Source organism: Ovis canadensis, chromosome 21, assembly GCF_042477335.2.
Source record: "Ovis canadensis isolate MfBH-ARS-UI-01 breed Bighorn chromosome 21, ARS-UI_OviCan_v2, whole genome shotgun sequence".
NCBI lineage: Eukaryota > Metazoa > Chordata > Mammalia > Artiodactyla > Bovidae > Ovis > Ovis canadensis.
Genome location: NC_091265.1, coordinates 16,887,212 through 16,914,891, shown reverse-complemented (window position 1 = coordinate 16,914,891; position 27,680 = coordinate 16,887,212). Strand labels below are relative to the sequence as shown.

The window sequence follows — 27,680 nt, the reverse complement described above, 5'->3', positions numbered from 1 at the left end:
GGGTTGTTTTGCTTTTTAGTTACCACTTTGTTTCATACTTTATTTGTCTAAAATGTTATTGATTGACTGCTAGCCAGATCCTCATTTGGCTGCTGAAGAAGAAGCTAAAAGATTGGAAGAACTACAGAAGCAGGCAGCTCAAGAGAAAATGGAACAGAGTGAGAAGGCACATGCCCGGGGATTCCAAGCAATGAAAAAGATCCATTTGGCTCAAGTAAGCATTCAGTTCTGGCTGTGCCCATGGCTGATGGCCTTACCGATGGCACTATAGGACTTAACTGATGGTAAACAGTCTCAAAGGACAGAGTCCGTGGAGAATGGGAAAATACTATCTCTGATTCATGTTATTCCAAGTTTTCTGACTTGCTTTTACCTCCTCGTTTCAAATTCAGGTTGGGTGAAACTGTTCTCATTTTTCTTCTGAAATTTGTACTAATGATTATATTAAAAGTTTAATGTATTAATCAGTTTAAAAATAGCCCAAGAAGAAATTAACCACTTTTCTAGTTTAGTTATTTGAATTACATTTGTGCTCTGTGGATTTTCAGATTCGATTCATTAAATATTTACCAAGCAAAGGACTTGTTGGCTTTGCAGAATATTGATTCAGAAATAGTCACAATCCTTGCTGTCAAGAAGCACTGAACTTTGTTGCAGAGCTGTGAAATATGTGTGGTGAAAGCTGGCTTTGTAGTTACAGCACTGCATCTGTTGTGCTTATTATTCGGTGTTTATTCTTGAAACAGCATAGAAATGAGTCCTCTTCTTAGAAGTCTGATTTTCTTTTCTGAATTTGACTAATACATTTGGATTTTTAAACATTCATCTGAAGAATGAGTTTTTATGCACTTCTATGGTAATTGGATGCCACAGAATTAGATGCCTTAAAGTTTGTATAATTTGAACTGAATTATGACTTCCTGCCTTAAATTTTTAGTTTTTATCACTGGGACTTCCCTGTTGGCTCAGACAGTAAAGAATCTGTCTGCAGTGCCAAAGACTGGGTTGGATCCCTGAGTCAGGAAGATCTAGAGAAGAGAATGGCTGCCCACTCCAGTAATCCTGCCTGGGAAGTTCCATGGAGAGAGACTACAGTCAAGTTATGATTATGATAATCATAACTTACCCCTAGTTTATAAAAGCTAAAAGATGAATTTCATCCAAGTTTTAATCTACAGGCAAAAAAACATGAAGAGTAATATAAACTGAGGGCATTCTTGCATAAATTAGTAGTGTTTAGTGGTTAAGAAAGTGGACTCCACAGTCAATCTTCCCAGGGTTTTCCTCCCTTCTTTACTACTTAGCTGTTTAATCACACGCATAGTGTGGAGTAACAGGAAATATTTGTTAAGCCACAGTGTCCCTGACTCTTGGTGCTCACTTGAGAATGGTGTCTGCTGCTGGCAGCATGGAGAACTGAAACAAACTACATTACAGGAGCCGTGACACCTTAATTAGAGTGTAGCTTTGTGACTGTCCCGAGGAAGGAGACCTGACAGACACGTTTGAAGCTTTGTGGCCTAACCAAAACCATCTTCTCATATTAGTTACCAGCATAATAGAGTTGACCCTTGAAATGTGTGGGTCAGATTACACCTGCGTATTTTTTCGGTGGTAAATACTGTGGTGCTGCATGGTCCATAGTTGGTTGAATCTGCGGATTTGAAAGAACTGTGGCTATGGAGGGCCAATTCGTAGTGTCTTGTGGCATTTGATCAAATGGTAAAGGAGGGGATGGAACTACAGCCCCTGCCTTCATGATTTCTCCACTTTTAATTTCCTTCATGATTTCCTCACTATTAATGTTACTATCCAGAGTGTGTGACTCAGTTGTTAATTATTTTCTTTATTCTTGGAAGAATCAAGAGAAACTAATGAAAGAACTCCAGCAGCTCCAGCAAGAGGACCTGGCACGCAGGAGACTGATGGTAGCACAGATGCCACCACAACTAGTGGAACTTCCATACAAACGCAGTGAAATGAAAGAAGATTGGCAGAGAGAGCTAGAATTTGCCTTTGAAGACATGTACAATGCAGACAGAAGTAAGATATTTTCAGTAAACTTTCAAAGTTTACTGTGAAATGTTATTCAATATCATTAAAATGTTACTTATTAAATGTTTTTGTGGAAAAATACATTTATCTTGATGAAGCAGTTTTTGTTTTGAAAGGAGTTCTCGTTTGAAAGAGGTGCTCATATTTTAGACTTGAAACTGTGATGATCTTTAAAATTTTATGTGCAAGTTCTTTTTAGTCATTTTGTAATGGAAACATGTCTGTGTATTTCTTTATTGAGAGGTGAAAGGAAACCTGATTTTGCACCTTGAACCAGAGCCTCTGCCTGCTGTGATTGATCAGATCCAAGATGAAGAACTGGACCTCTCAATGGAACACGAAAGTTTAGGGGAGACTGAAAACATCCCAATGACAGAAGCTGAAACAGTACATTCTAGTGAAGCAGACGGTAAAAACTTCTGACCTGAATATTGCTGTATTTTATAGGAAAAAATGTTAATCGTTTGCCAGCAGTTAGGAAAGGCTGGTCTAATTTAACTACAAACAGTGCCTAATACTAATGGGAATGATGAGAGGAGAAAACTTCAGATTTTCATCACTAAAGATCCTTTTCATATACATAGGAGGAATGTTTTATATATATATATATATATATATATATATATATATATATATATATGTAGTCTGAAGATTTTTAGGTTACTTAGGTTATTTGATAAACTCAATTCATTTGAAAGGTCAGCATTTTTTTGTTTTTGTTTTTTAGACTTTGTGCTTCTACTGTGCTTCTAGGCACTTCATGTATAATGATGAACAGCACAAACTTAGGTTTCTTCTAAACTTCATCTCTGTCTCCACCTTCTGAATTTTTTCACTTGACAGTGTCTTAACAGTACGTTTTTCATCTTCTCTTGCCTTGTCTTTCTGTCTTCCTCATGTTAATGATGATACCGCAATCTGCAGTAATCCAGGCCAGAGCGATGAGAGGCATCAATACCTCTAAAAAGACAAAGCTGTCTCTTACTACACATCTCCTTAGAGACCAAGTCTTCTTCCTTTTAACTTCTTTTCTCCCCATTCCTATGAGTATTGCCTTAGTTCAGAACCACTCAGCCTTTCTTTTCATCTTCACCATACACTGTGGATAGGTAGTCCTTGGGGGTTTCCATTTTATGTGGATCTCCTCTAAGACTCCTTGGGGTAGGGCTTTAGGCATTATCCCTGTTTCCTGTGTTCACACTGCAGTCTGAACAAAGTATAAGGTTACTACGATTTGGCATAAATTTCAGAAAAATGGGTTCAGGGCTCAATTGCCATGAATTCCCCTTTAAACTTCATTTCTGGCCTCTGCAGAACCTTTTATTTTCTTGCAAACCTTATAGCACATATTTTGAATGCTAGTCTTAACCACAGATTAAGAGATACACATTCTGTCTTCATTTAGCAAGTGGAATAAGCATCTTCCTGATACATTTTTAAGCTTGCTGCATGCCGATCATTGAGAAATACAGTTGACCCATGAACAAGGGGTTAGGGGTGCGAACCCTCCATATAGTCCAAACTCTGATGTAACTTGGGCCTCAGTATCCAGTATATCTGCAGATTCAACCAACCCTGGATCATGTAGTCCTGTGATAACATATTTATTTGAAAATAATCTGCAAATAAGTGGATCCCAGGTGGTGCTAGTGGTTAAAAATCTACCTGTTAGTGCAGGAGATGAAACAGATGTGGGTTTGATCCCTGGGTTGGGAAGGTCCCCTAGAACATGGTATCCCACTCCACTGTTCTTGCCTAGAGAATCTCATGGACAGAGGAGCCTGGTGGGCTGCAGTGCATAAGGTTGCAGAGAGTCAGACATGACTGCAGTGACCTAGCATGCATGCACGTGCAATTCAAATGCATGTTCATGGGTCAGCTGTAATTGAATTTTGGTGTCCTTATTTAAATTTAAGTTGAAAAATATTATACCTGGTTACAAAATTGTGTTTAATTGTAAATACTGAGGAAAATACAGTTGTACTTTTGTTTTAACCAGTGGTAGTTGTGGTGACTAAGTGTAAAGATAGACTAATTTACCTTATTTGTAATAGGTGCTGAATAAATTTTATTTCCTTTTCTTTTAGTTCCCTCAGCAGTGAAGACCCACCAGATTCCTTCAAAAATTCTCTTTAAAAAATTATTAAATAAGATCCGAAGCCAAAAATCTCTCTGGACAATTAAATCCATGTCTGAAGAGGAAAGTGAAATGATTACAACTGTCAGTGAAGCTGAAAGTAAAGCCCTGACAGTTGAATCAGGACCAACTGTGAGTGAAGACAGAACATTATCCTCTCGGCAGGAACAAGGTAGATTTCTCCAGTCTCATATTGTAGTACATAAACCCTTTCCAAGTTGTTCAAAGATAAGCTCATTTCTGAAAAATCAAAGAACAGAGGTCAAAAGGAAGAAAAATGTTTCAAAGCCCATAATGCTGCCACTTAGAGGCAGTGAGTGTTAGAAACCTTACTGAATCCCCTTCCAGAGCACTTTCAGTGTAGTGAATTATTCATAGATATGTTTCCAAAGACATTGATGAACCAGAACTAGCCTGTTCCTTATGTTGAGATGTACAGGCTGTTTCTAATGTTTCTTATTACTTTTTTTGCGCTGTAATGAGCATCATTTTAGCAAAGTCTTTGCCTACATCTTTTATTATTTCCATAGGAACAAAGGAAAATAATTCTTGAATCAAAGGATATGAACACATTAACAGTTTTGAATGTACAGTATTGTGTGTTTATTTTACTTTCCCACCAGAGATTTGGTTTCTTGTTATTTTTTTTTAAAAAGTTTTGGTAGATAAATAGGCTATTTAAATATATTCCCAGAAGTTACTAAAATCAAACCAGTAGTATTTCCTTGAATTACATACTAGCAAACAAGAATCACGATATAACTCTTCTTTGATTTGCTTTTTGTCTTTGAGTTCTATCTTCTAGATTTTTTTTTAAACAAAGTAATTGGATTTAGGTGGAAATGTTTTGCTGCCAGCCTTCTTAAAGAAGTGCTTAAAGAAGTGCCTTGTACATAAAAGGTGCTCAGTTCGTATTTATTAACTTAATTGACCTGCTTAAAGCAAAGAGAGAGAAGTTTGGAAGTCAGACATATGATATTCAAGCACATGGGCGTGGAATAACTCTTAGTGGAAAGAATTCAATGAGAAAAGGGCTTATAAGACATCCAAGGAACTCAGGCATTTAGAAGATGTCTAGAGAAGGGGCAAGCAGTAAAAAGGAGTGAGAAGTAGGAGAGAGAATATGGCATTGGCATTTAATACAAGGCGACACTTTCATCTTTAATCCATAACCAAGTAATTTTGGGAAAGGGCCTGGGTAGTAATCTTTCTCTAGCCTCATTTGACTGCATTCTTCCCCTATCTGAACCAAGTGTTTTGTTTTCTTTTTTAATCCTCACAGGGTCCTTAATGTCTGCTGACCTGTCTGGAAAGGTCTCTTGTCCATCTCACACTCTTTACCTGGTTGATTCTTCCTTACCTTTCGAATGCCCACTTAAGTGCCATTTCCTAAGGGAAATCTCATCTGAGCTCCTAGTCTAATTCAGATTTGTCTGAAATACTCTCTTGTATAACCCCTCTTTTTTTTTTTCTTATATAGTACTTAGCACTGTTTCTAATTTTATAATTTTTTTCTAAGATGATTATATAACGTTCCACTCCCACCTGCCGCATAAAACCCACTTGGAGGCCTTTCCTTCCTGAGCAGGCACACGTGCATGCAGCGCATACGTACGTGCTGCATGATTGTGTGGGTGATACTCCGTGCAGTTTCTGGCTACCCTGGTATGATGAGCGTATGCTGCTTTAACTTAACTTTCTGCTCTGGTTTCATAGATAATAAAAATCCTAATATCTAAGTATGTTGAAGATACATTTAAGTTTCTTCAGCTGTTTTCTTTTTACACTTTGGTACCTTACTTCCTCTATTCTTTTTATGCTTTCCCATTGTGTTTGAAAATGTTGTAAGCCTGTCTTTAAGTCAGTTGTCTTTCATCTTTTCCTTTTTTGTTTACAATTTTAGTCTTACATCTTCTTGTATCTTCTTTATTTTCTTTTTGTGTTTGACTTGAGTTTATCAGATAAAATATGTGATCATCTGGAAGGTGGCTGGATCTTAACTAAATAAGACATTCAGGTGGACCAGTGATAATCTGAATGTAGATTTTTGTTACATTGTTCAGATTTAATTTTGACAGTGATAATGTGTTAATAATAATATATCTGTTACAGTTGTTGAAAGTGACATGCTAACGATTGACTCTGGACCACTTACAAGTGAAGATAAACCACTTTCATTTAGTACAGGCTCTGAAAAGGAACAAGGTATTTCTTTTTTTACATTCTTAAACGAACTTAATTCATCACATCTTTTTCCTAATAAAATTACATGTAATAAATGAACAAAGGACATTACAGTTGTGTTAAATTCTAAATTAGTGAAACTAATTTTTGCTTTGGGAATTCTCTTAGAAATGAAGACCACTCAGCCTATCATAGCTGTAGCTCCAAGTTCAGTTCTACTTCATCCTCAGGAAGAAGCAGTCAGAGTTAGAATGGCAGCGAGGCAGAAACAGGTAATTTGAAATTTTTATTTTTAAGTTTCTTTCTTCCCCTGGGTACTATAGTTTTGTTTGACCAGTTAGATTTATCTTAAAATCTGGCTACTTTTGATATCATTTCTTCTATCTTACACATTCATTTGATAAAGGCAGAGATTGTCTTTTTTAAAAGTCAATTTACCCTACATAGTTTCTTGTACAATGCCTTATATATAGTAAGTACTCAATAAATATTTGTTGAATAACTGAGTCCCTGTCATGATATTAAACATTTGGGCTTTGTGATCACAACAGTTTTTTTGAAAGGCTGCTTTTGAAAGAAAAAATTTTAATTCAGTTTCTGTAACTATAATATTGGTTCCTTCTACTTTAATGAAGAATTTTTCTTACTACAAATTAACTTGATAGAGGCTAATTGTTACTAAGCCAATCAGTTTATAGTCATAGCTTTTATAAAAATGCATCTGAGGAAAAAAAAATGCATCTGAGGGTTGATAATCTTATGAGCCATTGTTTTTTCTCAGATAAATGGTTCCTAATCTGTGTTGTAAAGCAGTATTTTCTAATAGATTCTTCCACAGTAATGGAAATATTCCATATCTTTGTCAAGTATGGTAATTGTTAGCTATGTGAGCTGTTGAATATGAGTAGTGCAACTGAAAAACTGAATTTAAAATTTTGTTTTGTATTGCTCTAAGTTTTAATCGTCACATGTAGCTAGTAACTACTATATTAAAGAAAGGTAAAGATAGGAACTCAGCTATAGTCACTCTTGCTTGATGAAGAATAGGTAGTATCAGGTTGAGACATTTTAAATTTTGAAAATTAGATGATATCTAGCAGAAGTGTGCCACCTAATAAAGCTTCACATAGATTCCCTTTTCTGTTTATTTGTTATTTCTTATGTATGTTTCAAGGACTAGAAGTTGTTGGATTTAGCAGGCAACCAGTTAGACTAGTCCTTGTCCTTATGAATCGTAGTTACTTTAACATAGATGTTTTTATTTCTTGGATTTGTGTGTGTGTGTTGGTATAATTTTAGAGTTTATCATCCTCTGCCATTGTCTTCCCATCTGTTTCATGCCTGACAGTAAAGACCGAATGTTGCTCAGTGTACTGTTACTTAGCTTCTAGATAACTGCACCCTTTTACAAGTATGTCTAAGAAATCAAAGTGTTGTGGAGGTCTTGATATTTAATTCCTTAGGCATTATCCTTACCGAGAACAAGACAAGAGCTAAAGATGTTAACAGAATTTGCTACTTCTCTGGAGGTGGTGCTTCAGTGGTGATCAAGGTTTCCCTGTGCTCTCAGGAAATAGAAATAGTTAATATGTTTATTTTTAAATTCTCTCCCTTCTCCTTTCCCCTTTCTCCATCTTGCTCCCTTCCTCCCTCTGGCAGTGGCAGTAACAGATAAAATATCACCACTTTCTTCTTGGAGAATTGCTACTCTTGGGGATGAGACCTACTACTTTTCAGTGTAATGCATGTAAACTTTGGTATGAGTTTGTTGTTAATAGATCAGTAGTATTTTTGTTACTTAGATAATGGAAATAGAAGAACAGAAGCAAAAGCAGTTGGAATTGCTTGAACAGATTGAGCAACAGAAGTTAAGATTAGAAACTGATTGCTTCAGAGCTCAGCTGGAAGAAGAAAAAAGAAAAACAACTCAACAGACTGGGGTAGGATGCAGGAAATCTCATCCCTATGTAGATTGTTGGAGGATAAGAACAGTCAATCTTAGTGTTCAGAAAAGCAAAACGCCTTTCTAAGTTGTTTGATTATCTTTTTTTAAATTATATATGTATATGTTTATACAAACCTGATTGATACATATAAATATGTATATACATATAAGTAAGTTTATGTAAACCTGATGACTTTCATCTTTCAGTTTCTAGACAGTGCTGATATGATGACCGTGACTTGTATGCAGTGTGTGTGTTGAGCTTTTGAACTTCCTTGACACTAAGCAAGAGTGACAGATTACTTCATTTCTCGACAATGGACGTGCCAGTCTTTTTTATTAAAAAAAAAAAAAAGGCTATATGGAACTATATGGAAGTTTACAATTATAGAACTTCAGTTTATGTAAAATACTCTAGTACTTGTTTCTGTATTTGCCTTTTGATTAGTAGCTTTGTCTTTTACTAGGTCAGCACTGCTCCAGCATCATACACCATACGTTCTGATGAAGATAGGCACAGACAGATGATTCGTATTTATCAACAACAGCTATTACAGCAAAACAGGTATTAATTAGGGTACAGTTTTTATGTGATATTGTATGGCTACATTTTCAGGGTGTATTATTTGGTGTATATGAAGATCTTACCAGGATTCTCTTTAGAACTATGACATGTGGATTTCTCGATTATGGCCACCCCTAGATTGAATGTAATGTATAAATACTTGAGAATGTAGGTTGTTTTTGTTTTCATCAAAAAGGAGTAACTTTTGTTTGTTTTGGGTAGGTTTCACAAGCAGTCTGTTGAAACAGCCAGGAAACGATTACTCGAATATCAGACAATGTTAAGAGGAAAGTACCCGTCCATGTCAGCTATACCAGTGATACCTGGTTCTGTTACATCAGTGCCACCACCAAAATCTGAAAGACCCAGTGTTCCATCAGAACATGAGGATCAAGGTCAGAGACCCAAGCTGAGTCCTAACAAACAACCTGTGCAAATCTCCAAATTAGAGCAACATTCTCAGGTTTCAAGCCAAAATTGCTTTCCACAAAGACAGGTAGAAACAACTGAAGTATTAGTCACTTCAGATGTTTTAGCCAAGCAAGCTTTGGAATCGCAAGAACACCAAAAGCAACTCTCACAGACTGAAGTACAACAGAGAGACTACAAATTGATTGCTACAGATTCTCAAATGCTTTCAAGGGCTTTATCACATGATAAGCCACTGACAGTACAGGATGCTAGAGAAAGAGCTGAAACATCTGGGGCAACAGCTTTTCAAAGTTTAGACTCCCAACAAGTGTTCTCAGAGAACAGTGAAAGTGTATCTTCTAAGTTAATTGAACCATCTTCATTCCTACCATTGGTAGCTGAGCATTCTTTCAGTTCTCTGCCTACTAAAGTCGAGTCTGGAGAAATCCAGCAACCCTTTTCAACTGTGAGCAAAAGTATAGTTTCTGTAAGCCATTCTGTAGCTGGCCAAATGCAGGATAAGTCTTTGCCATTCTCAGAAAATATCATAGCCCAGCAAAGTAATTTGAAGGCTCTCCAAAAACAGTTAGACCTACAGAAGGAAGTTCTTCGGACAAGACAGGAAGCTCAGGAACAATTACTTTTGTGTAAACAGAAAGAGTTAGAAGGGCAAACTGGCCTTTCTATATTCCTTCCATTAATACCTCTGAATTCATTTGCTTCACTGCCTTCAGCCCAAGCTGAGTCAAGGAGAATCCAGGAATCTTCTCCAACCAAGAAAGAGACTGGAGTTTTCTCAGGCCATCCTGGGGTCCCACAGCTTCAGGATAGGCTTAATTTTAAATTTTTCGAAGAACAGTTAAAAGCGCAGAGGGACAGCCTTCAGGCTAGGCGGGAAGCCCAGGAAGTATTATGTGTGCATAAACAGAATGAGTTGGATGGGAGAGTATGGGCTGAACAGACTGGGTCCTCTTCTCTCCCACCTCAAGTAGCTCAGCATACATTTACTTCACTGCCTTCTGCTGGTCCTCAGTCTGGAAAAATCCAGGACCAGTATTCATCTAAGACTGAGAAGGAGCGTCCCTCAATCCAGACTGAAATGCCTGCATCTCAGGATGGGTCTTTAGGTTTCCCACAACAGTTCCAACCTTTGCACGATTGTTTGAAGTTGCTCCAAGAGCAGCTAATTACACAGAGGGATGCTCTCCAGGCCAGGCATGAAGCCCAAGTGGAATTACTTTCACGTAAACAAAGGGATTTGGAAGACGCTAAGTCTGTGCAGATGAGTTCTTCATTCCTGCCAGTGGTCGCTCAACATTCACTTGCTTCACAAGTTTCAGCTAAAACTGAGCCTAGGAGAATTCAGAACTTTTATTTCTCTGAGAGGGATAGTGTTATTCCCTCAAGTAATTTGGTAATGCCAGCATTTCAGGATGCATCTCTTAGTTTTCCACAGTATAGTCTGCCACAGCAGGAAAATTTTACAGCACTCCACAATCAGTCACACCTTCAGAGGGTAATATTTGGTGATAAACAAGAAACTCAGGAATTTGTACACAAACAAAGTGAATTAGAAAAAAATTTCCCTTTTGAACAGACTGGCACCTCTTTGTCTCAGGGAGCTGAATCTGAAAGATGCCAGGAATACATGTCATTCAGGAGTGACAGTACTGTTCCCTTGAGCCACTGGAAGATCCCAAAATCTCAGGAAAGACTTCTGGGATTTTCAAGATATACACAACCTCTGCAAGGTAATTTGGAAGGACAGCAAGAACAGTTAGACAGAGAAGAGGAGGCCCTTCAGTTCAGCCAGAGATCCCAAGGGAATATATCTTCTGAACAGACTTGCCCCTCGTTCACATCCCGGTTAGGGCAGCTATCTCTCACTTCGTTGCCTTCTGCTGAATCTTGGGAACCTCTTTCAGCAGAGAGTGAGAGAACTACTTCAAGCCGTTTTCAGATCCCAGCATTGCAGGATAGACTTCGGAAGTTATCACAGCTTATCCAGCCTCAGCAAGATAACCTGAAGTCACTCCAAGAACAGTTAGCTACACAGAGGGAAGCCATCATTCAGTCTAAACAGGAAGCTCAGCAAGAATTTCTTTTGCACAAACAGGGTGAGTGGAAGGGGAGAGTGTCTCCCGAGCAGGTTGGCACTTCCTCCTTCCTACTCCAAGTCATACAGCCTCCTTTTGCTCCATTACCTCCTAGTGAAGCTGGTAGAATCCAAGAATCTTGTTCAACTAAGAGTGATAATATAGTCTCCTCAGGTCATTCTGAGATACCAAGGTTGCCTGATAGACTTTTAGGTTTACCACAGCCTGTTTTGCCTCAACAAGATTATCCAGTCACATTGCAACAAGAACTTTTGTATGCCCAGACAAACCCTCTTCCATGTAGTGAGAAAATCCAAAGAGAGTTGGTTTTGCCCAGACAATATACACTTGAGGGAAAGTCACCTGAGCATTTTCTCCAACCTCACCATGGTGATTTAAAGGCCTGTCAACGGCAGTTAGATATACAAAGGGAAGCTCAAGAAGAATTCCTTTTGCAAACACTAAATAAATTGGAAAAAGGGGTCTCAGCTGAGCAGACCAGCGCCTCTTCATCCTTATCCCATGTAGCACTGCCTGTTGCTGACTCTGAAGGAATGCCAAAGTGTTTTCCAGCCAGAAGTGACCTTGCTGTTTCCTCAAGTCATCCTGAGATTCTGAGACCTCAGGAGAGGCCTTTGCATTTATCCCAGGCTGTTCTGCCTCAGCAAGACCATGTGTCCACACAGTTGGGCTTCCACGGTGAAGTGCTGCGTTTTAGTGAAAAGGCCCAGGAAGAACTGCTTAGAGGCAATCAGACAAAACTGATTGAAGGTGATGCTTCTGGGCAGCCTGTTCCCTCTTTGCTTCTATCCAAGGAAAGAGAACATTCGTTTATTCCACTACCTTTTGCTGAGGTAAAATCTCAAAACGTTTGTGAATTGTATTCAGACAAGATTGAATGTGCAGCTCCCTCTAGTGCTTCTGTGTGCCCAAGACCTCAAGATAGAATTTTGAGTTTTTCACAACCCATCTTTGCTCAGCAAGATAACTGGGGACTTCAGAAGCAGTTGGAGCTACAAAAAGAAGCTCTGCATTTGAGTCAGAAAGCCCAAGAGGTATTGCCTGTACAGACACAGACAGCCTTGCAGCAGCAGACACAGAAACATTGGGAGACTCTGAAGGATTTCTTCAAAGACAGCCAGGTATGTATTAAACTTGAATATCTAAGAATTAAACATCACCAGTAACCCGATGACTCAGGTAACTCAGCCAAACTAAATACTTGTTTTACTCCTAGGCTGAAATAAGTTCTTAGTTATTGAGAATAAGTGGTTTGAACTTAACTGGGCTTTAATTTTCTACCTTAAATAACATGGGAGTTAAAACATAAAAATTCATCTGCCTAGTATGGTGTTTATGAGGTTAATAGTTATTTGAAACCCAACTAATTTCAGCCAATAGTTTGATACAACCAAATGCAAACATCATTAAAAATGTAGGCTTTGTTTTAAAGTTTTGTTATAAAGAGTTTTGAGCTTACCACAAGATTGAATTGTAAAATAACTAGTTAGCAGAATTTCTCTTAGGCAAATAGCAGACTTTGTGCTTTCTCTATAGCACTTTGTTGACATTTGTATAGAATCAAAATGAGTACCGTCTTTTTCTTTAATTGACAATACTAACACCTGGTATAAAAGTGGTGTGATTTTAGGCTGATGAACATTTGGACCTGCTGCTTGTGACTGAATTGTTGAGAGGACTCTGGTTTCTATTTATAGTTTCTCTATATGGGAGACAGTAGATCCCCCTATATATGAATGTGTCTATTGTCTTTTAAAAGAGTGTTTCCTAAATTTATGAGTTAGCCTGAACAGAATTCTACAGATCCTTTGATGCTCAGGAGAAGTTTGAATTCATGAGAATGTGAGGTCTGGGGATACTCAAATCTAATCTCAAAAGGTGCAGTGGAGGCTGTTCTTGAGGTTCAAGGCTGTGACTGGTGGTTCTTTTCAGTGGAATTACTACCCTTTCAATATTAGAAGTCCTTCTCATTTTTTTAATCTATAGATAAATTTGTAATAATGTGGTTGGAGCTGTTTGTTTGCTTGAGGTACTAATTGAAGAAAGGAGATACAAATCTAGTAACTTCTTCACGTGATCCTTCATCCTGTGTCATCCCCACCCTCATCTATCCTCTTTTTCAGGAAAGTAAGCCCACAGTTGAAAATGATTTTGAAACCCAGAAGCTCAAAGAATGGCTTCCTCATCTCCACTATCAAGAAAACATTGGTCCTGCAGACAGGAGCAACTGTGATGATGATCAGCTCCTTTCAGAAGGTAGTAATGCCAAACAAAGTGGTAAGATACTAATAATTGCATTCTGTTGCATTCATTATCCTGATGTTGATTCTTTGCTTTCACCTCCTACACTTGCTAGTTGAAGAAGTTCATTGTGTTAATGGATCTGTATTGTGCCCAACTTTGTCTTTTGACTTGATAGGCGTGCATCAGGACAAAGAACTGAGTAGGAAATCCTCAAAACCACCTGTAGCAAAAATAAGAGGTGGATTGGACTTGAACCAACATGAACTTAGTGCCATACAAGAGGTAGAATCACCAACAAGTGGCAGAACTTCTATACTAGGTAAAAAGATGATTTGATAAAATGATTTTTTAATAGTTTGCTAGTTTTCTATAGTTATTTCAGGATGCTAAATATTTTGTGGCTGTTGAAGAAACCTAGACTATGAGTACTCATGAAGGGGAAAAAGTGGTTTATATAAACAGTATTTAAAATGTGGACTTAAAGAAATACATCATTAGGTAACTAAATTCTTTATATATGGGAGAAAGCAATTTATTGTAGACAAAAATTCTTTGTCTCCTTATTCTGACATTCTTGCTTCCCTCTGCTGCTTGCTGCTGCTGCTAAGTCGCTTCAGTCGTATCCGACTCTGCGACCCCATAGACGGGTAGCCCCCCAGGCTCCGCCGTCCCTGGGATTCTCCAGGCAAGAACACTGGAGTGGGTTGCCATTTCCTTCTCCTCTGGTTCCTTCCTAAACCAGTTTCTTTAGGATATAACTTTTTTCTTTTTTTTCCCTCTCTCTCTTTTCCTGTACTGCTCTTTCACCTCAGTACCTTCACTGCTCTTTTCTTATATCTTTCACAGGATAATTATGGTGTTTAAAATCCTGGCTCTAAAGACTGTTAGAACATGTATGTTTCTTTTCTGTGCTTCTTCAGAGATCCAGTTATCTGGAAAAATTTCTTCTGTTGATCCTTAATAAAAGTTTTATTTTCGTTTTATAGTTGTTTTTAGATTTTACACTCAACCAGATAGTTTTATTGATCAAATTTATCCAAGCAGACTCTTTGAAGGGGGAAAATAAGCTTTGTTAATAGAAAGGTACAAGGAAGTTTACTATTGATACTAGCTATTTAGGTCTTGTGAAAGTTGCTCAGTCATGTCCGACTCTTTGCAACCCCATGGACTGTATAGTCCCTGAAATTCTCCAGGCCAGAATACTGGAGTGGGTAGCCTTTCCCTTCTCTAGGGGATCTTCCCAACCCAGGGATTGAACCCACGTCTCCCGCATTGCCAGCGGATTCTTTACCAGCTGAGCCTCAAGGGAAGCCCATTTAGATCTTAAGCCATAAAATATTGTACTTTTGTTTCTGGCTAAAAGAGTTTAAGAAGGTATAAATTCTGAATAACTCTTAAGAGTCATTCCACATTTTGTTTTCTTCTTATGTCTTATGGAAATTATAATGTAAAGTAAGTGTTCTGTTTATTAGTAGGCTTTGGAAGCTTTGCTTCATTTTGCACTATTTGGTAAACACAACTATTCAGGAATAGAATGGTGATTTCCCTGATTCAGATTGAGCATTGGGAATTTCTCACCATTGATTCCTGTAAATTAATGAGTTGTGTTTGAGATTGCAAAAATGTCGTCTTGCTTAGAAGGGAAAGCTGTATATTCCCTCACCTACACTTCCTTACCCTTTAGCCCTTTTTCAATGAAAAGTACCCGATGTAAGTCTTGACAGTTTCCTTGTCTGTACCTCTCCAACACCCAACAGATTACCAGTTCTTTTCAATTCTAGATGATCAACTCTGTTTGCATTCCCACTGCCATTTCTAGTTGATTCACTTGTTTCCATTCCCACAACTACCCTTTTAATTCAGGCTGTCATTTCCTTCTTGAAAGACTGCTGCAAACCCCCATGTCTCCCTGTTTCTAGCCTAGCATTACTTTCGTTCATTTTTCCATGATGTACTCAGAGTAATTTGCCTCTATTGCCCTGTGTTTAAAACTCTTCGGTAGTTTCCCCTTGGCTGGAGGGTGAGTCTAAACTAAGTCTTAAGTCCCTAGCTTCATCCACCAGGGCCTTCATAGTCTTGCTCCCTCCCTTCAGGGTTGAGTTTGGTGCCACTTTGTGGCATAAACTTTGCCTGGACTATCATGTGACCTTCTCGTGTGCTCTTTGGGAGCTTTCATCATAGCCTTTATCACACTTCTTTGGGAAGTAATTTAATCACATAATTAAAGGCAACTAGTGCTAAAAGATTACAGCATGAAACAGCATTTCTTCTTGCCCCTACACACCCCTCACCCCTTAATCCTACTCACCAGACACAGTCACTGTTCAGGCCTCCTTGGTGGTGCTTCTTGTATTTGCTTCTTTAGATGGCAGTGGATTTTAGTAAAAACTAAGCGAAATACTAAACACCACTAAAATAATTTGAGATCACATTTTCTCTATTTGTGGGAACACCTTTCTTTAAGTTGGAAATTAAATGATACATTCTTTTTTTAATTGAAGGATAATTGCTTTATAGAATTTTCTTGTTTTCTGTCAAACCTCAACCTGAATCAGCCATAGGCACACATATATCCCCTCCCCCCTGAACATCCCCCCACCACCTTCCCCCATATCCCACGCCTCCAGGTTGACACAGAGCCCCTGTTTGTTTCTTAGCCATACAGAAAATTCCTGTTGGCCATCCACCCCACATATGATAATGTAAGTTTCCATATTTCTCTTTGCATACATCTCACCCTCTCCTCCCCTCTCCCCATGTCCATGAATCTATTCTCTATGTCTGTTTCTCCACTGCCACCCTATAAGTAAATTCTTCAGTACCATTTTTCTAGATTCCATATATATGTGTTAGAATACAATATTTTATCTTTCTTTTTCTGACTTACTTCACTCCGTATAATAGGTTCTAGCTTCATCCATCTCATTAGAACTGACCTGAAGGTGTTCCTTTTTATGGCTGAGTGATACTCCATTGTGTATATGCACCACAACTCCTTTATCCATTCATCTGTTGATGGACATCTAGGTTGCTTCCATGGTCTAGCTATGGAAAACAGTGCTGCAATGAAAAATGGGATACATGTGTCTTTCAGTTTTGGTCTCCTCAGGGTATATGCCTTGGAGTGGGATTACTGGGTCATTGGTGGTTTTATTCCTAGTTCTTTAAGGAATCTCCGTACCATCTTCCATAGTGGCTGTACAGTTTAATCCCCACCAACAGTGCAAGAGTGTTCCCTTCTCTCCACACCCTCTCCAGCATTTATTGTTTGTAGACTTTTTGATGAGGGCCATTCTGGCTGGTGTGAGGTGATATCTTCTTGTCGTTTTGATTTGCATTTCTCTAATAATGAGCAATATTGAGCATCTTTTCATGTGTTTGTTAGCCATCTGTATGTCTTTGGAGAAATTTCTGTTTAGGTCTTTTTCCCACTTTTTGATTGGTTATTTGTTTTTCTGGTAGTGAGTTGTATGAGCTGCTTGTATATTTTGGAAATAACTCCTTGTCAGTTGCTTCATTTGCTGTTATTTTCTCCCATTCTGAGGGTTGTCTTTTCACCTTGCCTATAGTTTCCTTTGCTGTCCAAAAGCTTTTAAGTTTAATCAGGTCCCACTTGTTTACTTTCGTTTTTATTTCCATTACTCTAGGAGATGGGTGGGTCATAGAGGATCTTGCTTTATGTCACCAAGTGCTCTGCCTATGTTTTCCTGTAAGAGTTTTACAGTTTCTAGTCTTACATTTAGGTCTTTAATCCATTTTGAGTTTATCTTTGTGTATGGTGTTAGGAAGTGTTTTAATTTCATTCTTTTATGTGTAGCTGTCCAGTTTTCTCAGCAACATTTATTGAAGAGGCTATCTTTGCCCCGTTGTATATTCTTGCCTCTTTGTCAAATATAAGGTACCCGTAGGTTGATGGGTTTATTTCTGGGCTTTCTATCTTATTCTGTTGGTCTGTGTTTCTGTTTTTGGGCCAGTACCATACTGTCTTGATAACGGTAGCTTTGTAGTATACCCTGAAGTCAGGAAGGTTGATTCCTCCAGTTCCACTCTTCTTTCTCAAGACTGCTTTGGCTCTTCAGGGTCTTGTGTTTCCATATGAATTGTGAAATTTTTTGTTCTAGTTCTGTGAAAAATGCCGTTGGTAATTTGATAAGGAGTGCATTGAATCTGTAGATTGTGTTTGGTAGTATAGTCATTTTCACAACATTGATTCTTCCTACACAGGAACATGGAATATCTCTCCATCTGTTTGTCATCTTTGAAGTCTTTCATTAGTGTCTTACAATTTTCTGTGCACAGTTCTTTTTGTCTCCTTAGGTAAGTTTATTCCTAGATATTTAATTCTTTTTGTTGCAGCAGTGAATGGGATTCCTTAGTTTCTCTTTCTGATATTTCATTGTTAGTATATAGAAATGCAAGTGATTTCTGTGTGTTGATTTTGTGTCCTGCAACTTTGCGAAATTCACTGATTAGCTCTAGTAATTTTCTGATACTGTCTTTAGGGTTTTCTATGTACACTATCATGTCATCTGCAGACTGAGAACTTTACTTCTTCTTTCTGCTCTGGATTCATTTTATTTCTTTTTCTTCTCTGATTGCTGTAGCTAGGACTTCCAGAACTATGTTGAATAATAGTGGGGAAAGTGGGTACATAATCTTTTTTTATTAATATATTTCTACTTTTATTTGTAGATAATGTGTGTATTTGTAAAAATAGTTTCATTTAATATTTGTCACCTTTTGTAGTTTCATACTTTGTGAATACTATCCCTTGTCTTTGAAAACAGAGCTTCTGAAACTGTCTTTGAAGGACCAGGGTGTTCTCTGTTCCTTTCAGACCAATATTTTGTTAAGTTACAGACCATGTAGTTGAATGTCAAAGCAATGTTATACTGGTATTAAAGTTTCAAAATGTTTACTCTTCCCCCCAAAAAAAGATATACAGGATATATATATAGTTATTAAATTTCATAGAGTTGGGAAGCCATTAGGGGAAAAGTCTTTAAAAGCCTCCTTCCTTAGGTGGGTGACGATAAAGTTGAGAAAATCTGAGCTAAATTTCTTCTCTGTAGTTTATTTATTTTGCCTTTACCTTCTAAGAGCATTGTCTCCGCTTTTTTACTAACATTTCTTAGAAATTTTTATATTGGCTCTCAAAGTATAGTCTCTAAAAGCTTGTCCTCTTTTCTGTTTCTTTTCATAGCATCTTGCTCTTGTTCCATGGATTCAGGATACTACCTACACTGAATATTTATAGGATTTTGTTTGTTCAGGTTCCTGTATTTTCTGTCTGGGTCCTTCCTTGTTTGTTTGTTTTTCTCCTGTGTGAAATTTTAGAATTTTTAAAATCTAAAATCTTGCTTATTTCAGTGGAACACTGAATGGCTAATTGGAAATTCTATAGGTGGGGACCTTATTTACTTCCGGATTTCATTGAAAAGGTGGCTTTTCATTGAGGACTGTCCACTTAGTACCTGTGGTTATTTTACCTGAGCAATTTACAATTTAGTTTCTTCAAAGAAAGGTCCTCTAGCTTTGATACAAGCCTGGCTGTTGGTGCTATGGAGGCAGACCTGAGGGACCTGAGAAGAGGATGTAGACTTTCTTTCAATACCCCTGATTTCCTTATGCCATTCTTTTTCTTCCCTGCACCCTTGCCCCATTCTGTGCCTGTTCCCCCTGATTTCAGAGTGTAGCTGTGGCCACATGGCTAAGAGGATAGCGGGAAATCCATCAGGGTCTCCCCACACAGGCGTGAATCCTGTCCGCCGTGGCGCTGGTGCTTTTCCCCTTAGAAGGTGACCCTTTGACACTTTTGCAGTTTGAGGGTCTGCGATAAATTTGATCACAGATCTGTAGCATTCCATTTCTCCAGAGAATAAACCTTTCGTCTTCCCTGGGGATGATGTTGAGAGACAGGAATCTCCAGTGATGGGAGGGCTCTTTTACAAGTACATGTTTTTAAACCTTCTACCTGCTTTCAGTTCCCTAATACACACCTTTATTTTGTAATACATCTTGCCTCTTAATTCTCAAGTTTTTCTGGAGTTGCCTCCAGTAAATTAGCTTCTACTTCTGAGTGTCTCCCATTCCTTTGTTTCATAAGTGTTTATTTCAGTCATAAATATTAATAAGTACTTTGAAAATCACCCTCAGGTAGACACCATCCAGGTCAGGAATTGGAATGTAAGAGAACTCCATAAACTCTTCCTTTGTACTCTTGATAGTAACTCTTCTTTCTCAACATCATCCCCAGGGAAGACGAAAGGTTTATTCTCTGGAGAAATGGAATGCTTACACACTGTGATCAGATTTATCGCAGACCCTCAAACTGCAAAAGTGTCAAAGGGTCACCTTCTAAGGGGAAAAGCACCAGTGCCACAGCTGACAGGATTCATGCCTGTGTGGGGAGACCCTGATGGATTTCCCGCTATCCTCTTAGCCATGTGGCCACAGCTACACTCTGAAATCAGGGGGAACAGGCACAGAATGGGGCAAGGGTGCAGGGAAGAAAAAGAACGGCATAAGGAAATCAGGGTAAACACCTGAATTGGTCCCTTATACCACAGATTAGCTGTGGCAGTTTTTGAATTTTACATTATGAATACATATTATACCTTTACAATATTAATGGTTAGTAAGTTCTCCAGGCATATTAAAAACTTAATAAAATTGAAGTAAAACAATGTAAAGGCTGTGTGAAAGTTAAGCAGTTACTTTTTCTTGAGACATTGATCAAACCTTTTAAGAGTTTAGATTTTTACCCTTTTTAGTTTCAAGGAACATAGGTTTCTAACATTCAGTAAGTCAGTTTTTTTTCCTCCCAGGTAAACCTGATTTTTGTCAAGACAGAGACCCCCTGAGGGTCTCAATAAGCCGAGAACAAAGTTTTCTTGGGAGCCCTCTGGACCGTGATCCATTTGGTTGTCTTCACCCAGTTGCTCAGGAGAACATCTGTGGTGATGACTCTGATAAAGCAGGTGAGAGAGAAAGGAATCAAAAGTGGAATTGCTGTGCATAAGAGTATGTGGGCAGAAGATAATTATTGTAGCGTTGCGTGTAATGAAAAATGGTAAATAACTTCAGTAAAACTGCAGTTTTGTGAAAGTGTTAAATGAGAGGAGAAAAGTCTGTTCATGCATTTGAAAACTGTCTGAAATAAGAATCAGCGTGTTAGTACAGGTTAACCCTTGTTGGAGATTGGGTTTCACTGTCTATTTCCTATGTTTACATACTGTAAAATTTTTTCCCATAAGAAGCCTATATTCCATAAGCAAAAAGTTGAATAAGGAAAGTGAAGCTTATTTAGATAATAAGTAATTTCACATCTGTGGCATTCTAAATGAGCTGCTTTATGTTTAGTTTTAAATGCTGAAAAGTATTAAAGAACAAGTTACAAGGAAAAAACTTTAAATGACTAAAATCTGCCACTCAAAGACAACTGATGTTAATTTTCTTGCTTTTGAATTTATGCATGTTTATAACAGGCTGTTTTTTATGTGTAATGTTGATCCTACAAAGCATAGTTCCAGTACTGCTTCATTACTTCTAAAGTATCTTTTTAAAAGTTGCCTTTTTCTAACCAGATTTCTTCTTATTTTAGCTATCACTTAGACTTGGATAACTGTTACCTTAGTTGTAGCTAGTGTTTAATAGAATGAGAAAAGAGCGAGACCTATTTTCTATATGGGAGTTTATAGAGAAATTGACTTCAGTATCTCCTTTTTAAATTGGAGATTGAAATAACTACAGATATAACTTCCGATGAATTATAGTTTTTGAAATTTTGAAATAAAACTATTAGCATTTTTTTTTAGATTTAGCCAGTGAATACTTAAGGGCTTCCCTGATAACTCAATTGGTAAATAATCCATCTGCATTGCAGGAGACCTGGGTTTGATTCCTGGGTCTGGAAGATCCGCTGGAGAAGGGATAGGCTACCCACTCTGGTATTCTTTGCTTCCCTGGTGGCTCACCTGGTAAAGAATCTGCCTGCAATGTGGGAGACCTGGGTTCAGTCCCTGGGTTGGGAATATCCCCTGGAGAAGGGAAAGGCTACTCACTGCAGTATTCTGACCTGGAGAATTCCATGGACTGTATAGTCCATCAGATCGCAGAGTTGGACATGACTGAGTGACATTCACTCACTCACTCAGTGAATACTCGGATTCCTTTTTATTCTACCTGTCAATGTCCTCTAGCCAAAGACTACCAGAGGACACACCTACATAAGAAAGCTGTGTGCTTTGACTTGCTGCAGTGAGAGAGCACGCACACCATGGGGAACCAAAAGTGAGTTAGTGACAGGGTATCAGAAAGGACTTACTGTAAGACTTGGGCTTTTATTAGGTGATTTTGGGGAGGGTTCAAGGAAATAGGGATTTGCTTATTTTAGTATTGGATACTATCAGGAAGCAAGTGTGATTCTATTATTGGATACCTACAAAATTCCTATCTAGGAGGTAGGAATAATGGAGTTAGGCAAAGTAAAGCTGTAATTGGTTAAGCAGCAGTCACTCACGTCAGCCAGGATAAGGAGATGGTTGTTTTTGTGGTTTGGACAGTATTCATGGTTTTGTCTATGTTCAGACATGAGAACTGATGGTCTGATTTTTGTGTTGACCCATCAGTCACAGAGTGTGGCCTTCTCCAATATTTGTATTCTGTAACACTGTACCTGTTTACCAGGAGAACTCCAAGGCATAGCCAGTAGTGCCAGGTCTGCTCCTGGCTGTCAGAGGCTGCTTGTCTCTTTCTCACAATCATCCTGAGGTGGTGTTGTTTCTACCTTGGAAGGGAGGGTCTTAGTGTTGTTACTGTCTTTTCCCTCCCTACCGCTTGATTCAGGTCATCACCTCACCTTGGTTTCTCAGCTTTTTAGGTGGTACTCCCTAGCTTTGCACTCTGTACCCTTTGCTTTTGTAGGAAAGCAGGAAATGGTGCTTTGCTTCTCAGGAAAGCAGAAAATGTTGCCTTCCTGTAGCAATATGGGAAGATTAATCTCTTTAAGGCATTGCTTTAATGATGTAACTTCCCCTTTTTAGGAACCTCTCACTGTGTCCCTGTTAATCAGTGAGCTGTTTTCAAACCAGTGATACTTCTCTTCCAGTTACTTTCAGGGACCTGTCCATTGAATTCTTCAACATCTTAAGTAACTTGACCTTGCTTCTCTGTCTCTCATTTTTATTTTTCAATTCTTATCACTACCCAAATGCTACCCTGGGCCACCCATCTCTAGGGGAATCTTTGGTTTGTTATAGATAATAACAGTTATAGAATTGTGATTCTGAATGAAAAATCCCTAACTTCTCATCTCAAAACTGGCTTTTGAGATGAGCTGCTTAAAAAAAAAACCTCTATTAAGTTTCTTACTTTCTTCACTTAAAATCTTAGTGTATATAGAAGCAACCAAGTAACAGTTTAATGGTTAAATTATGTCACAATATTTTTAATTCAACTAGGAGTCAAAAAATGTATTTAAAAACAAATTATATTTAAATATAATATTTTCTGTAGTTTTACTTAATTATCTATAATATAGATATCATTTTATGAATATCTATCTACACACATATATAGATGCATATGTGCCTGGGATATGTGACCTCTTAGAAAACATTTCTTACATAAACACTTAAGAAACATTTAATTAGCATGATCTCTTAATATCATGGTGATAATGAGATGAAAATTTTATTTTATATTTGGTGGAACAGTTTTAATTTTATTCTGTTTCAGAGCCACAGATGACATATGCTTTGGCCAGCTTTCTCACAAATGTTGGCTATTGAGAGTAAGAAAAAAACTAACTCAGAATACCCAGATTACTAATGGTGAGATAGTATAATTTGTATGTGTTTTTAGTATGTCAAATGTAATTAGGAATGATAATTCATAGTAAAGGCAGTACATGCTCCTGTGATTTTAGACAGCACTGCAAGTTATGAAGAAGTCAGATTTCTCCTTGTTCTACACTGGTTGCACTTTCTTTAATGTACATTTTTCTCAACTTTGAGATGAAAGTTGTACTTATGATTGAATATTCTTGCTTCTTTACTTAAAATGATGATAGAAGCATTTCCAATCACACTGGCTCTTTTTTAAAGGGTTTTTATTCATAGAATAATAACAACTACAATTTTTCATGAAAAAGTACATGTGCTAGCTATAAATATTATTAATGAATAATATGAATTTTTTTTCTTCTTAGTCAAAAAAAGAAAATTCTAGGAAAGCAGGAAATTATGCCTTCTGGTGCTAAGAATTTGATTTGTCATAATCCATTCCTTCCTCCTCCCTCCCCCTTTTAGTCAAAGTCAAGGAGGCTGTGGTTGAGAATTATGCAGTATTAAGCTATGCTGTGGAGAGAGAAGGCCATACGTACCTGGATCCAAATGTTAAGGTTAGTAATGTCTTGATGTGCCCTGCATCATTAGAGCTGCTTGGCTTCGTCTGTGTTCTCTGAGATCTGCTCTTACTGAAGTGGATCAGTGATGAAAGTAGCCAAATCTGAGCATCAGAAGACCACTCAGTGTACCTGATGCATGATCTCTATAGTTCTGAGAAGCAAAAGAATAATTTAAAATAAGGGGTGTGAAGGGGTGTGTGTGTGTGTATAGGTGACTGGATAATTAAGGGGCTGGTGGGTAAGTGAGATACTGGTGGGTAAGTGAGAGTTGCTTGTGGGTGTGCTTGTATGAAAGGCTGATGAGTTCTGAGCAATGATGAAAAGATTTTACTGCGGAACTTTATATAACTATGAAGGTTTCTACACTTGATCTGAGCTCAGAATTAATAACTGCTACTGTTGGCAATTTGGGTTTTTTCTAGCTATTTCTTCCTACACAGTGACCTAATGTTCTCCTTAATTTTTAGGCTGAAACACAAGAAATTTATCATGAGCCATTATCTTCAGTAACTGTTTCCACTGGGAGTTTTTTAAGTTACGAAAACATAGATTTAAGCCTTACAGAGCCAGGTATGAGTATCAAAACGTTTATAAACAAATTGAAAGTCAAACACCAATTGAGTTGCAGTACAGTGATGAGAGCTAACCTTGTTTTTCAGAATGTGCTGAGAGGGATTGTTTTTTAAATCTCAAAAGTAAAGTAATCATGCCTTTAGAATATTGGACAGTATGATATTCTGAACATGTCTGGAAGTCACAGTGATGCTCTATCAATCTCCAGTAGCACATTGAGCAGGGTCTGCTAATATCGGTGGGAACTACCAAACACGTTTCTTGGTTGTACTGATTCCTTATCAATGTATGTTGCTATGTCTGTCTGCTAAAATCTGTGTCAAAGGAAGTACCCAGCCATTAAGTATTTTCATTAAACCCCATTTTCAGAGTCATTCCCAGAGCATGTGGACCATAGGGAACAAGAACCTCCTGCTGGTAAAGAACAGGAAACAAATGTTTTAAGTTCTAGAGTTCCTTCAACACAAGATATTTTTCAAAGACAGGACTCTCAGGACGTCCATAAACCTCTTTTATGTGCAGTGGAAACACTGACATCTGGTCAGACACACATTCAACAGATGAGAGACAAGTACATTAACGAAACAAATTTGATGACTGAAAAAACAGACTTTCGGGGTAAGTTTTATTTAAAAGTAAGACTTTTTAAATAAATATGTCTATGTAAACTAAGTGTTCTTCATTTTTAACCTGTCATCCTTTTTAGTTGGGAGAAATTGGGAGCTTTGTGTTTTGATGGCTTGCTGTAGCAATTATAACGTGGAAAACACTGAGGAGGGCACTTAGTGAAAGGAGCTCTGGAATCAGACTGAAGACCATGTGGAAGAGATGAGCAGGTCTTCCTTCACCTTTGCAAAGTTACCTACAGCAGTGGAGGCAGTACTGCCTGTATTGAGCACATAAACTTAAGTCATACAGACCCTGTGACTGTTTCCTGAGACCACAGGCAGCTTACTCTTCATCTTCTGTAGAAGAGGTGTTGGAAATAATACACATAAAGTGAAATAATACATATGAAGTTCAGTGTCTGGCCCATGGTAGCACTCAGTATAGTGAGCTTTTCTTAAGTAATTGATCCCCAAATGACCTGAGAGTAACAGAGCTTATTGTAGCAAAGCAGTGACCCTAATGGCATCTTATTCCTAACCCCCTAAAGACTTTGAGGCTAGTAGAAATGGAAACTTAAATTTGTCAAAGGGTTTGGAAACCCCCCACCCCCCACTTTTGCATCAGAAATAATGATAGGGCTTAATTTGACAGCATCTGCTGGTAGTGAGAAGAATGCAAATAATTTTGTTGAGTTGCAGTTACCTTAAGATAACCTTTATGAATATGTTCTTAGTACTCCTTTTCTAGGCTTTACTTTTACGATAAATGTCTTTGTCTTTTTATTTTTCCTTAAAATTCCAACAGTTGACTTAGACTTTCCAGAATTGGAGCACAGTTTTCCAAATCTGCATCGTCAGCTATTTAAACCCTTAGAACCACATCCAGATTTTGATTTGTTATCATGTTTCTCTGGGATTTCTCAAGACAGCAAAGACTTTAACCAGGTAAAGTAGATGCTTCTTTGCAGTGAATTTCAAAACACAGTCTGTCTTTTCTTCTGTTAGAACAGAAGAATGATTCTTAGCCTTGGCTGCCAACTAAAATCATCTGGTGAGCTTTTAGCTACCAGTGCCCAGACTGTGGCAGTGGTGGTTTGGTCACTAAGTCGTGTCCGACTCTTGCGACCCTGTGGACTGTAGCCTGCCAGGCTCAGACTATACCTCTGACCAGTTAAATCAGAAAATCTAGGAATGGTCAGATAAAATGGTTACAATGTGGAACCAAGATTGAAAATAGGTGCATTAGAATTTGGTCCCAACCGCTTTATTTCTAGGTATTTTTTATGGGTCATTCCATAAAAACTTGAGAACATTTTAATCGTTAGTTTTCAGGGTTTTTTGGGGGGAGTTACTTTGATGGAATTTAGTCTTAGTCAGGTAAATAGAATGTTGTAAAATTTTGAAAGTCTCCTACAGAGTAAAGGAGCTAAGATTCAAACGTGGGTCTTTCTGTTTCCAGGCAACTCTGCATAGTTCCTGCTTATCAGAAAGTGATTGTCATGTTCTGAACTGTGTCTTGTTAGTTAATACAGTTTGTTTTCTAAATAAAAAGTCTCTTCCGTATTTCCTAAAGTGAAAGAATTGGGTTTGAATAAGCAAGTTGTTAATATGATAGTGAAATGGTAATTAAGGAAGTGCAATAGCAAAGAAACATGAGGATTTGTTGATGCAACTGGTAACACAGCCTTTCCCTGTTTCCCATCAGAGGTCAGGTTCTTCCTGTGAAAGCCTCCATGCTACTCCATCCCCCAAAAGTATGGCTTCTTTTACAGCACTGAGGAGGGCCAGCCTGCATTCTTCTAATACCAGTCTGAACCAGCAGCCTGACCCTATTTTGGCTTGTGACACAGCTCAGAGTTTTGCTGCAGAAGATATTGAGGGTATGCAGAAGTTCGGGAAAGTTAAATAAAACTCAACAGTTTCTCATGGTTGTTCATATCATTTTTCCTTGGAAATTGTGCCTAGTAGCTCTTGGTTTGTCTCCACTTACACCCTTATTCCTTTTAAGGGTAGTAAGTGCTGCCTCTTGTTCAGCTTCCCTACCTCAGCTCTTCCAGTTAAAGTATCCTTCTAAAACTTTTTATACAAATTATGTGTGTGTGTATATATATATGTACACATATCACAACATACCCATCTGTGAGATATGAATGTGTTAGTCTGTCTTTCAGTTATAAAGTCAATATTCTGTTATGGGGGGAAAGTCCTCATTGTGTCTAATAGCTGTATTTCCTTTATTAAATATTATAGGAGAAAATACATGGTGTGAGCAGTTATTATTTGAAAATCAGTGACCGTCCTTTAGCTTCCTGTTCTTGTTTGTGTACCTCAGTTTTTGTTTCTGAACTTTATTAGTAACCTGGCTTTATTTATAATTTTCTCAGAAATTGTTAGAGACTATATCCAAGTTTTACAACACCTAATTATGATCAA

The 27,680-nt window shown here is 37.9% G+C and overlaps 1 protein-coding gene and 2 non-coding genes across 6 annotated transcripts in view; all 3 read left to right on the top strand.

Moving 5' to 3' along the window:
* The window catches only part of CEP295 (centrosomal protein 295), a 49,016-nt gene that overhangs the window by 15,119 nt on the left and 6,217 nt on the right, over nt 1-27,680 (top strand). For 2 of the 4 annotated variants that reach the window (XR_011251668.1, XM_069565145.1), the window contains exons 7-23: nt 74-214; nt 1,860-2,043; nt 2,297-2,464; nt 4,143-4,364; nt 6,305-6,397; nt 6,545-6,648; nt 8,179-8,316; nt 8,789-8,886; nt 9,109-12,535; nt 13,538-13,670; nt 13,834-13,977; nt 20,486-20,638; nt 23,969-24,060; nt 24,534-24,636; nt 25,009-25,257; nt 26,053-26,192; nt 26,953-27,127. Coding sequence is in view for 3 of the 4 variants with exons in the window: in XM_069565145.1 (XP_069421246.1) it covers nt 74-214; nt 1,860-2,043; nt 2,297-2,464; nt 4,143-4,364; nt 6,305-6,397; nt 6,545-6,648; nt 8,179-8,316; nt 8,789-8,886; nt 9,109-12,535; nt 13,538-13,670; nt 13,834-13,977; nt 20,486-20,638; nt 23,969-24,060; nt 24,534-24,636; nt 25,009-25,257; nt 26,053-26,192; nt 26,953-27,127 (5,764 nt within the window). In the remaining variant the exon portion in view is untranslated. The remainder of the gene's footprint in view (nt 1-73; nt 215-1,859; nt 2,044-2,296; nt 2,465-4,142; nt 4,365-6,304; nt 6,398-6,544; nt 6,649-8,178; nt 8,317-8,788; nt 8,887-9,108; nt 12,536-13,537; nt 13,671-13,833; nt 13,978-20,485; nt 20,639-23,968; nt 24,061-24,533; nt 24,637-25,008; nt 25,258-26,052; nt 26,193-26,952; nt 27,128-27,680) is intronic. The other 2 variants (XM_069565148.1, XM_069565146.1) reach the window with 2 other exon arrangements.
* Nucleotides 24,144-24,223, top strand: LOC138427384 (small nucleolar RNA U2-19). Its single transcript, XR_011251988.1, has one exon. It is a non-coding gene; the product is annotated as a small nucleolar RNA U2-19 (small nucleolar RNA).
* On the top strand, nt 24,375-24,446 carry LOC138427383 (small nucleolar RNA U2-30). The gene has a single exon (XR_011251987.1). It is a non-coding gene; the product is annotated as a small nucleolar RNA U2-30 (small nucleolar RNA).